The sequence below is a fragment of the Halyomorpha halys genome, unplaced genomic scaffold, assembly GCF_000696795.3.
Source record: "Halyomorpha halys isolate HHAL.00 unplaced genomic scaffold, Hhal_1.1 Scaffold867.1, whole genome shotgun sequence".
NCBI lineage: Eukaryota > Metazoa > Arthropoda > Insecta > Hemiptera > Pentatomidae > Halyomorpha > Halyomorpha halys.
The window spans coordinates 1-13,099 of record NW_027114571.1 but is presented as its reverse complement, the minus strand read 5'-3'; the positions used below and the strand labels follow the sequence as shown (position 1 = coordinate 13,099).

At 33.2% G+C, this 13,099-nt stretch overlaps 1 protein-coding gene across 2 annotated transcripts in view; it reads right to left on the bottom strand.

Annotated features, from left to right (window-relative positions):
- Positions 1 to 9,496, bottom strand: part of LOC106686746 (protein VAC14 homolog) — a 34,801-nt gene extending 25,305 nt beyond the window's left edge. For both annotated transcript variants that reach the window (XM_014430224.2, XM_014430226.3), the window contains exons 1-5: positions 9,314 to 9,496; positions 6,710 to 6,860; positions 4,563 to 4,793; positions 3,783 to 4,000; positions 3,578 to 3,698 (exon numbers count right to left, since the gene is read on the bottom strand). In XM_014430224.2, the coding sequence (XP_014285710.1) occupies positions 3,578 to 3,698; positions 3,783 to 4,000; positions 4,563 to 4,793; positions 6,710 to 6,860; positions 9,314 to 9,414 (822 nt within the window). In that variant the 5' untranslated portion in view covers positions 9,415 to 9,496. The remainder of the gene's footprint in view (positions 1 to 3,577; positions 3,699 to 3,782; positions 4,001 to 4,562; positions 4,794 to 6,709; positions 6,861 to 9,313) is intronic.
- Between the last annotated feature and the right edge of the window lie 3,603 nt (positions 9,497 to 13,099).

The following is a 13,099-nucleotide window of genomic DNA, read 5'->3' as shown; positions in this document are numbered from 1 at the left end:
TATTTAAAATATTTGGTGTCATGCTAAGAAGCTTTTTACCTTCCTAAATTCTCAATTTACTCACTAGAAAAAAAGTTATGATTAAAATTATACATAACTGCTGCATAACTCAAAAAGTTTACATTTTTGATATATTATATATGTAACAAAATCATTGGTAATTTAAATATCTAAAAAAAAAATTATCTAAATTGGATAACTACTAGCAAATTTTGGATCCTGGTCATTCACAGCAGGTTTATAAAATAATCTCTTTTTATCACCAATTTTATCTAATTACACACTTTTTTTTTTTTCAAAATAATCGGTTTCATCCTGGGAAGGTTTATAGGTATTGGAAATTTCAACTTACTGAGTAGAAAAAAAGTTATGATTAAAATTATACATTATAGGCACATAACTCAACTTTTTTTTTTTTCGATTGAGAGCAGCTATCATTTGAATGACAATATAATTGCCAAAAAAATCTTTGAAATCATATTATTATCAGCGAATATAAAACATATTGATCTTTTCACAAATATTAATTAAAACTTTATTCAAGAATTTCTTCTTAAAATTTTGTTTATCTTTTATTATAGCTTAAAGACCATAATACACACCTGACCATTTAAGATTAAGATTTTTTAATGTATGAACACACCAGATATTCTGTTTTGGTTATTTGCAGGAGCAGTGTAACTTATTGATAAGGACCTCTCTCATTAATGAACACCTCTATTTGTAGTACAATGTTAAATTTTTTAGTTTATAAAAAGAATGCTTTTGAAACCTCTTTTTAGGGAAACTTCTTAATAGCAGACATAGAGTGAGAAAATTACCCCTATCACTAGATTAGGGAAAACAAAAGATTTATTTCAAATTATTTTCCAAGATTGCATGACAACCAGATGAAAGAAATTTTATATACTAAATTAGAACTAGTACTCTTCTCCATTTTCTGCCCTTTTCTAAGAGAATTGCTGATTTTGATAAATTATTTAATTTCCAATTTGTTTTAGTTTCTTTCAATCTTTAAAGTTACAACATGTCTCCAATGTATAAAAGACTTTCATCAAAACCAAAAAAAGGACTTTATTAATCAGTAAGAAAAAGAAAGCGAAAAGAAGCTTTTCCTAAACTACAAAGTCCCGACTCCTGTTCTTAAAGGGAAAAATGAGAGGCTTTCTTTCCAAGGAAGATAAAATAATAAAACCATCACAGGAAGTGAGGTTTCTGGGCGTTCTTTTGGGCGAAAGATGTAATTTTACTAACCACCTAAAATAATAAAGAGTAAAACAGTTTTCAGCTACAGCTGTCTCAATAATATAACAGGAATGACCTGGGTCCTGTTTAATAATGAAAGCTGATAGTATTAGTTCAAAATACAAGTATTGAAACGTGTTAATTACATTAATACTTATTTTTTTCATAATAGGGAGGATTATTAGTGATATTACAGCAGTTAAAAAATACTAAAGTACAAGTTACTACTGTACAAGTCAGTGAAATTGTATTAAGTTAAATCGACAAGTCTAATAATATTAGTTTGTACTTTATTATGAAACAGGGCCCAGGAGTCTCAAATATAGTGTAGTGAAATATTATCTTGCATATCACCTTTTATGCAGTACCAGTCTGGGGACAAAAATCTGACACATTCAGATCTTAAATATTTTGAGAAGGCACAAATGAGAGCTCTACTACTTGTGACTGGGGCTATAGGATTAAACCAACTTCAGCCTAGCAAAAGAGGACGGGGGATGGAGGGAGTCATGAAGAGGTAAAGAGGGAGGGATAGGCTTTCTGATACCCAGATAAGTTTAAATATATCACATTCATCTTATTACTTATTAAGAAATTTGTGCTAGGACTGAGTAAAAGATTAACATATTTCCAGTATTCCATACTAGTGAACTTCATAAAACATACCCATTGGTAGTTATAAGGTTGTTTAAGATAAAATAGGGTACCATTAAGAATAGGAGTTAAATTTTATTGATACAACTTTATGCTACCATCATCTAGTACAAAAATAAGAACTTTAAAAAGGTTATCCAATAGTAGATACCTAGTAGGAATCTAGTACATCATAGAAGGTAGGGTCTGTGATATCTATCCTTCTTATTAGTTGCATAGAAATACATTTACATGCATTGGTTCCCATCTGGAATCAATAGAAATATTTAATATGATAGATGCTGTTCAGGCCAGAAGCTGAACCTAAAAGATTTTAAGTTTAAATGGTGACACATGTTTAAATAACAAATGGCCATCTAGAAAAACAAGGGCAACCAGCCCTGGTAGGGATAATCCCTCAAAGTTAAAACCTGCAGATCCCACCAAGAACCGACCCCACTCTATTTCAAGCGCTAGAAATAGGATGACCAGGTAGACAGGACGAGTGTGGCAATGGCGGAACCCAGCACGGAGGCCGGCCCATCTCAGCAGATCCAACAGGTGACATCTATCCATATTGTGTTCCTGGCGCTCATTTCAAGTAAGAGAGCATCTTACATCTTTCATTAATCACAAACGGTGACTCACATCATTAGCGTCTCATCTCAGCAATGGCACCCATAGTCAAAATTGTATGTAACTCACTAACACTATTATTATTTTTTTTGGCTTACCTATTTCTCCACCAGCTGCGTAATTTTTGTTTTCCTTAATATATATTTCTTTCTTATCAATAATTATGTTTTTATAACTAAATCCCAAATTAAATTTATTGTTTATTTTTAATACATTCTCATGTTAAGGCAATGTCTGGGAGCAATTCCCCATTACGCATTGCCAGGGACCAAGTCCCTTCAATAATACTGTCTCAGAGTAAGGCAATGCCGGGATCAAGTACCCACTGGCATTGTCAGGGAGCAAGTCCCCTGAGACAGTATATAATTTTATTGTTTATTTTTTAATAGCCAGTCTCAGTTGAGGCAATGCCTGGGAACAATTCCTCATTAGTCATTGCCAGGGACCAAGTCCCCTAAGACCATATAACACATTGCTATTTTTATTTAAAATGTTAAGCTCTGAAAATTATACGATCACCAGGGGAAGCGGAACCAGTCCTAATTTATTAGTGGCCGGTAGTATTGGTAAGTTCACTTTTGAACCCCCACTGCCGCCACAGATGCTGTTTTTTGATCATTCACCCGCCTTAGAAAAGCAGACAGCCAGAAACATAGCAAATAATAATGTTAAGCCCATTTTTCCAAATACATTAAATAAAGTTTAAAAGATGATCTACAATAATTGCAAAATTATACATACAAATAAATAGGTCCATTCTAGTAATGATTACAGCATGGAAAACAGGTAGTAAAACTATCAGTGGAAATATAATTTAAAACTGATCTAGAGAAGATATTTGTTGTAAATTAACATTAGTTAGCTCATCATATTTAAGTGAGGCTTATAGTTACCACCTAGTTTAATATTCAATCTTTTTTTAAATTATATTTTTGTTTTTTCATTTAATTTAATATTTATCTAAAATTTAATATTGTCAGAAGTTTTATAAATGTTTGAAGAAGAAAAAAGTATAAATATAATTAATAAACATTAATTATGAGAATTTAATAACATAAATTACCTGCAGTAATTCATCATGCATCTGTGCATGCAAAATAAGAACATTTATCATTAAGTTAAAATCAGCACGAGTAGGATCCTTGTTGATACTTCTTAGAAATTCTTTTAATACTGTTTCACACCTAAACAGTAAAAAAAAAACTAGAACTATAATGAAAAACTGTAGAGCTTACAGAACAATAATCAATCAGTAATTATTACCATACATTTTTTTTATTTCAATATTCTGATCACTCAACATATTGAAGAGTCCATCAAGAATATCAGGCAGAAATAAAATAAGTTCAATTTCAGGAACAGCATGGAGAACAGAAACCCAAGAAATAATGTACTGTCTAGAAAATGTATTTTTAGAATATAGACGCTCTCTCAAATGGGGCATAAATGCCACTAAATCAAAAGTTGCATTTTCAGTTACAATATCCTGGAAATAAAGCTGCATTAGCAATAAACTAACATATTAAAAATTATTTAAAACAGCAAGATTTACAAGTTTAAGGAAACCAGAAAGAGATACAAAAGAATATAAAACCCATCAGTTCATGACTCTCTAAATAAGTTAGGTAACAGGGATTATTATAAACACTCCTATTTATATACTTAGCATAAGTTTAACAGTTTTATATTACTGCTTAAGGACCTTAAGATAACTACATTCATACCCTGTGCACATTAGAATTGGAAGTGGTCAAGAGAATTAAAGAGTACAAAGGAACAATAGATGGTCAGTGAGGCATATAAATAAATGCAGAATTTTTTAAATGAAAAAAGGGGGAAAACAAAAAGGAGATGGAAATAATTCAAATTCACCAGAAATTAGAGAAGGGATATCTGGCAAAAGGGAGCTCAAAAGGAATATTTTGCTATATTTTCAAAAACTTAAAACCAATTATTATATAAACATATAATATGTATTATATAAATATAAATTTACCTCATTTAATAGAATAACCTATTTGGGAATATAAGAGAGAAAAAAATATTACCTTTAAAAGTCTATCTAGATGTTCAGATCCATTTTTAACAGCTTGGTCATGGTCTGCAGCTAACTTACTAAGATTTTTAAATATTTCAGTGAAATAAGGTAACACAGCTCCACGTGCCACTTTAACAACATTGTATAATGATTCACAGGCATAGTATCTTATTCTTGAGTCATTATCCGAAAAATTAGTTAAAATTGGTCTAATTAGGGCTTCAACATATTCTGAAGAATCCTAGATAAATTGATAATAATAATATCAGTGATAATAACAATTTAGTACTATTACCAGCTTTAAACACTGGTTGACAAAATTAATACACCACCTTGAGATTTGCTAATTTAAGTCATTTAGAATCCTTTAATTAAACAAATAAATCATCATTATTAACAACATATTAATTCAAGGAAAATATTACCTTATTAAAAAAAATCCAATAAAAATAAATGCTTCCATTTCAATCACAATTGATTTAATAAATTGCACTACTGTCTTTGTTTTAAATTACAACCATCAATTATATTCCTATGACCTCATAGAGGATAAACAAACTCTTGTGGTACAGTGTGTAACTCTTTAATTACAGCATTTCCATTTTTTCAAGTGATTTAGAAGTAGAATTATAGATCTACATACAGTGCTTCAACAGGAACAAAACAGGCTCGCAGCCACTCTAGGAATAAGTTACTAACTAGAGGTATCCAACTACACCCTGAACTCTATATGGTTGTTTAGTGCCATGTTTTTTTTTTTTGTTTTTTATGACCTCCTTCCTAGTCATATCTGACATAAGGGGGGTTATCTTAAGGGTTAATCCAAGATCGATACTTTATTTCCCTTGGCCACATGTGTTTTGCCATGTATCAATGGGAACTTTTCTCTAGATTAGACCCCAAATAGCACTAGAAAATGTTTTTAAGTACCTCATCATTTTATTTTGATCATTTTAGCACTTGCTCTGTACAATCATTACTTTCATGTGGACCATAGAAGAAATGCAATCTAATGGGCATATCAATAAATAAATGTAGCAACATTATGTATTACGAGCACCATTATTATGAGAAAGTTGGTTTCTTTTGTGATCTCTGGTAAAAAGAGCAACAACAAACAAGCTCTACAAGAGTTTCTTGTACGTTTTTCAAGTTTGCTTCAGTCAGCACCCTCTTCACTGTATGAATAGAAATCAAAATATACCAAATTTTACTTATTAGATTTATGAGTTTAATCAGGTTAAAGCATGATTCTTAAGGCATTAATGAAAATAAATCTATCATCCATACAGCTAAAGGACCTCAGTGTCCCCAAATATATACACTATGTTTGTATAAAAGAAAACTAAGGGGGCCATCTGAAGCTGAGGGAGTTGAGGCATAGGTTTTTGCACCTTTGGAATTGCAGCAGTGCCAATTCAAATCCAGCCAGGGGGATCACCTTTATTTCTGTGGCAGCCCCACGAAATCAAAACTTGACCGGCCCCCCCCTCCCCATGGTTAGGATAGGGTGGTACTCAGCAGATAACCCAACCACCCTGTATGTCTGAAATAACCAGAAGTAGGGTCATAAAAAAAAAAAAAAAAAAAATTAAAGCTGATAGTAAAGCAACTTTAGGCATTAACTTTTAATTTTAGTGAGTAAAAGGATTGAACAAAAAAAAAAAGAAAGACAAATCTGTGATTATTCATAATCATATTTCAGTTAAACAAAACTTTTACTCAGGTACTTAACAAACTTCCAATAAATTCCCAAGAACCATAGACATAGGGTGATTGTTTTATATATTAAGCGGTACATTAATTGTGTCCACAAGTTAACTGTTGACTGAAACTATAAAACAACATATTTCTTAAAAATAAAACAAAATAAATAGCAACACTTTTGTAGTCCCTGACAACTATAAACCACTCTACAACACTTATCATGTATCCTCAATAAGTATCTAATTTTAATATAATTATAAAATCATTAAGGTAGTATTTAGTTAAAATCTCTTACTTTTTAAAAATAAAAATAGAATTAATAACCATTATAATTATAAAATGTTTAATAAAGCTTCAATAAAATTAAAAATACAGTACTTCGGTTTATAACTTATGAAAATTTATTATAAATTGGCACATAGAGAGATATTAAGGATCAGAAAACACTACCTTTCCAAGAGCTATAGCAACAGCAGCTAATCCTATTAAACCCCCTTTCCGGAAATTAGGATTCTGAGACATTGTGAATTCATATCCCAACACTTTGAGCAACTTTCTTATTTGTCCAGTATTATTCACGATGACAAATTCTTTAGCCATCCTACAAAAAAAATTTATATATAGGTTATCATAAATTTATTTTTATAAATAATAAGTCACTAATTACAATTTAATAAATTTCATTCTTTGACACAATCTGGGCATCATTGGGACTCAAACCCACATGAACACATCAACTTATTTAACTTAAACATTAACATAATTAAAACTTACACTTTTTTTAAAAATAAGATTAAATATCAAACAAGTTATTTTAAGATAGATATATCTACAAAAGTTATTTTTGTGGTTTAAATAAAAGATCTCATCATTCTATACCTATTTTATTTTTCGCCACATAGATTAATCAATCAAAAATAGCTAGCCAGCCTAATAAAATAATCAGTCTGAGGACTGATAAAAAAATCCTCCTTTAGCATGAAACAATAAACCTAAAAATCTTAAAAACTTATCATTGTCATAACTGAATTTTACTAGACACTACAGGATGTTTCAGGAGAAATGTAAGGAATTAAGTCAAGTCGATTTCCAATTTTAGCCTTTTTTTTTTTCAATGTTTCACGACCTAACCAATTTTTGTTTTCAAATATTGTTCAACTAGTTATTAATAAATGCTTAAAAAGGAAGATAAGACTGGGTCCATCTTTTTCATGGGGTCATCGTTCCCATTATTTTTGGTGTTATGATCTAATTAAAACATTATGACATGTCACATATCGACCAACAATCGCTATAAGTGAATATTTTGAGCAAAGATAAGTAAGGCTTCCAGTTATAGCCACTTTTTCAATGTAGCTCGATATAACTATTAATTTTTTTCAAAGACTGCTCTACTTGTTATTAGTAAATGTTTGGAAGGCAAGATAAATCCAGGCCTAATTATGGGATTTGAGGGGAGGGGTAGCCTGGGAAGTATTTCCTTCTATTACTTTTTGGTGTTGTGATCTCTTTGAGAGATTGTGACATGTTGTATATCGACCAATGATCGCTATAAATGAATGTTAATGATTATTAATTAATTAAATTATTGATTACTGATTACAGCCCAATCCTTTATGATATACTGGGAACGAATGCCAACAGAAACAAATTCTGACCAAATATGATAAAAAAAAAGAAGCCGATTTGGAGTTGTATTTCTGTCAGATATATCACCAGTTATTTAATATTTTACCAAAAATATAGTTCAGTCCCACCAATCAAACTTTCAAATCTTAATCTATAGTACCAATCAGACATTCCAACTTAATCTATTGTACCAATCAAACTTTCCAATCTTAATCTATTGTAGAGACATGATTTTGTAAAGTGTTTTCCAAGAAAACCATATTTTTTCTCATTAGAAAAAAGATTTCTCAACTATAATAACCTTTTTCGGAATCTGCAATGAATTATATATAGATAGATAAGATATAAGTGATATGTAAGAAAACATTGCTTTATTAGGTGATCATAGCAGCTAAACAAGTACTAAAAATGAATTTTGGGAAAAAATAGGTACAGTTCTTCCAAAGAATAGAGCTAAAGTTATTTAATTAAAAAACCTTGGATAAGTTCATTAAAAATATGTTACAAAGGTATGAATCATTAAAATATCTAATAACTCTTTTTTACACTCTGTAAACAGTACAGATTTACTTTAAAGAATTATAAAACAATGGTTTATTTTAATTTTTCAGGATTATTCTGTGGAAAAATAAATTAAGAATATAAGTAATAAAATGATAACTTTTAAAGTGAGGCATATACAATATTGATATCATTAATTCATTTTCAAAAATATATATGGGTTGACATGGAATGTCTACAGTAAATGATTAACTCACTGGAATGAATCACAACACAGATAAGATTATTTTATCATTATGAAACAAATTAATTTACTGATTATGTAAAGTACTATATAAATGAACAAAACACTAAGAAAATATTAACCATTTAGAAAATAAACAATTCATATATTATTATTATAAATGTAATGTATATTTCAATGGATTGGTAATATGGATTCAAGCATTGTATTACAAATGATATCTTAACAATAATCACTAGATTTGATCATTTAAAACAATAAAATAAAAAGAAAAAAGGAAATAAACAAACATAAAATAGATATCTATAAAAACATAAGAGAAAACTCTTAGCACTGAAATTTTAGGAAAGCAAAGAATTGTATGGGACACAATATGAGAGAAACGTTTTTGAGGATTCGCAGGCTAAAAATTGATTATCCATTTGATTTGATAGGTTGTATGAGCAATAAAAATACTCTTATTTTCAATAACATACCTGTAATATACATAAAGAATTATATGGTAATCATAAAAAATTTCTTTAAAATACACTAAACTAAAAACTTGGGCATAATCAGACCATGGTAATCAATTTCAGGAGATAAAGTTATAAAGGTGAACAAAATTCAAAGGAGCACTATTAGAGTAAATAAAGCAGATGATAAGAATAAACAATTCAATACATGGAAAAATAAATTACTTCTCGATTTCTGAAGCTGCAGCTTTCCGTTTATCATACTGCTTGTCAATTAAAGCTCTAACACAAGCTAAACTCAGAGGAGCATAATCGCGATCACTCATTTTGTAATCTAATGAAATTCGTCAACTGAATATATTGTCCCTAATCAAACTCGGGTTATTAGCGCTGTCAAACATAACTTGTTCTTTAATATAACCTACCATAGCTACATCGAAGTTGAATGCTAAGAACTACGAATATAACCATTGGTCAAAGAATAAAATATTTGTTTTCATTACATGTAGATGATTGGTCGTATGCGAATTAAAAGGAGATGATTTGAGTTGCGGTCAAGGAAAACGATTTAGAAATAGTTCCAACTATGTATTAATACCCACATATTATTATTAATAATAATAGTAATAATAAGCCGTGTACGTTGATATCAACACAGCAAATATCAGGAGTCTGTGGGATACCAGCGGGTATGGAGTATCTCCAGAGAAATAATGTGACGAAATTTCCACCAGGAACAAGCGATGAAATTTAGCTTACAGCATGAAAGGATGCCGCATTATAAGAATAATCCGAGCAGGTTTCTACAAAAAGATCTTATAAAGCTGAATTAGGACAAATTTGTTTTCATGGACCAATCAATGTGTCATAAAAAGTCATATATATTCCTCATAAATAAGAAAGTGAATAAAGCTGAGACGATTCCTAGTGATAGCATTATAAGGTCAACTGTGGGTGAAAACTTCAAAAATATCAGGAACTAACGGTCAAACTAAAAGAGTTATAACATCTGGAAGTCTAGTGGTCTATAATATCGACGAATGGGCTTATTCTTAAATCAAAGGTGACAGCAAGGGTAGATTATAATTGTCAATTGATGTGCAAAGTGGAGGAGGACACGCGCAGTACGGTGTTTCTATTTCAAATCCTATAATCCACACGCGCGAGGAACTTGTGGAAACGTACCGAGAAAGAGAGAAGAACCAGGGTGGAGTTTTGTGATGCGTGTCAACAGAGTGGCGACCGCAAATTATTGAATAGCAATGTGAGGAGGGAGTACGGCAGTCTGCCAATCATCCGGATGAAATTAGGAATAAAGTGCCTCGTACAGGCAGACATGCCATACACAGGGAGCACCAATACCATAATGAGCCGAGAAGTGCTAAAAAAGGTGAGTGGCGAAGGAGGGTTGCTCCGGGTCCAAGTCTGTCAATGCCGTCTTACCCTGGGTTGGCCCTATAGCGTGGTAGGGGAAGCAGAGATTGGATTGTGTAGGTGAGGAGACAAAGGAGATAGCTTGGTGGTGCAATTAATAAACAGGATGCACCGAAAATATCAAATGAGCATTGGAGGTGATCTACTAGGAAAAGTGGAAAAAATACAGCTACCAAAGGATCTTAGGGGAAGGAGGAATATACATAGGGGTTATTAAGCAGGCAGGTGACTGGAGGGAAAGAATCCAGAACGAGTACGATGATGTCTTTTTCAAGGAAGAAGAGGTCCTCGGAGTACCGAGCAAGACAGAAAACCAGATTCTCTTGAAACAGGATAGGATAATAAACGTAAAGGAAAGGCGATACCCCAGGTACTCCGGCATCACATTAGTGTAGAACTGAATAATCTGAGGAGAGGGGATTATAGTAGACAGTAAATCTCCCTATAACAGTCCGCTGTGGACGGTCAGGAAGAAAAGTGCACCTGGTGAGAACGAAGAAAAATACAGGGTTGGTTATCGGAAAGTGAACGAGAATACGCTCGACGAAAAGTATCCAATACCACGGTTCGACAATATTCTCGATATGCTGGGTGGGACAATTTTTAGCACTCTAGATCTGAAGGCGGGATATCACCAGATTAGGATGCACCCCAGATATCAATACAAGACCGCGTTTACTTTTGAGAGGGGCTGTTCAAGCACCGAAGTCTGAGATTAATCAAAATCTGCAGTGATTGAATTTTTATAAAATAAAAGTACTGGTTCTGGATTTTACTGGAGTGGACTGTATTTAGTGGTTTGAACAAAATGATACAAGTTTAATAATGATGTGCCTCTATTCTGCATGATTTATGACAATAGATATACGGTTTAACCAAAGTGTTACAATTTATATTAGTTTGTTAGTTATTATTTTGATAGTTGATTACATGAAATAGTAGATAGCATGACAATTTACTTGGTGACTGGTGAAATATTGAGATATTTTTGTTGGTTGAAGATTAGATTTGTTTTAAGGTCCTCTCATCCTTACTCCGTTCCATGGCTGGCTGGGTTGGTTTATTATTTCCTAATTTTGAGTGATAATTGACTGTAGGCAAAAACGTTGCCATAAGGTAATTTTAGTTCACTCATAAGTCCTATTCGTCCTATACTTGCTCCAAGGTACTGTTCTCACTCGCACAGGAGTACTTAGCTACTTCTCTTTTCTCCCACTAGATGGCAGCATTTTGAGCTGACCTTAAATATGTTTTACGGGGCTTCCGTAAACAGGGGCCACTACGAGTTCACTCGGATGCCATTCTTCTTGAAAAACGCGCCTATAACATTCCAAAGGCTAATAGACTAGTTTTTGAGGGGACTAGATGAATCTGTATGCCAGATATACATGGATGACCTGTTAGTATTTAGCAAAACCGAGACTGAGCACGTGCAGCATTTGAAACAGGTTTTCCAACGTATAAGGGATTTTGGGTTGAAGCTCTCCCGTAAAAAATCGGTACTGGGCCCAGCAGAGATATGTTTTTTGGGACACACACTTCTGAAAGAAGGAATAAAACCAGATGCTCAAAAAGTGGCAGCCTTACAGCGGTTGACAGTGCCAAGAGATATCAAAGGGATCAGCTGGCTGTTAGGCGCGTTAAACTATTACCACCGTTTTGTGCCATAAATGGCGCAGTACTCGGTTCCCGTAAATAACCTTCTCAAGAAAAGTAGCAAGTTGACAGTAACACAGAACATGGAGCAGAATATTTGCAAATGCATGGAGCACTTCCAGAGAGAACCGGTCCTTGCATTTTCAAAATTTCGTGAGCCATTTACCCTCATTACAGACGCCAGTGAATATGCCCTGGGAGCAGCATTGTCGCAAAAAGGCACAGGTGGAGAACGTCCAATCGCATACGCCAGCAGACGCCTGACAGAAGCGGAGGTTCGTTATAGTGCCCTAGAGAGGGAACTTATAGGAATTGTGTGGGGAGTAGACCACTTCCGACCTTATGTGTTTGTGGGTCAACACGGATCATCGCACTTTGCAGCGATTTGGAAGGTTAAAGGGGTCATCCGCGAGCATCACGCGGTGGAAAGAACTTCTTAGCCAGTACAACATGGATGTCTTTTACAAAACCGGAAAAGAAAATGTGATGGGCGACTGGCTCTCAAGAGCAATAACAGTAAATGCGATTGAAGACGACTAGGGTGGTCCTGCAGGGGAAACAGGGTAGTTTCTGCGCAAGTGGACATCGGGAGAGGAAGAACAAGATGCGCCGGGAGAACACACCAGAGAAGAATCGTCTGGGACGAGGAAGGGAATCCTCCATCCCCAGAGATTCCTCCACTACCTCCAGTCTCTCTTGCAGAAGCCCTCGCCACGACACTGGAATGGATCAAGGTGCACGGCATGACTTGAGGAAGGCCGTTACTGACCTCAAACGGTTATGCCGCAAGTTTTAATTTTGCAATTAAAAACAAAAAAACAAAAAAAAAACAATACTGAATACAATGTATATATAAGTTACAGTCAGCTGGTACTTCGATGTCAGCTGACTGAGCAGATCAGCTGATCATGTGTATATATA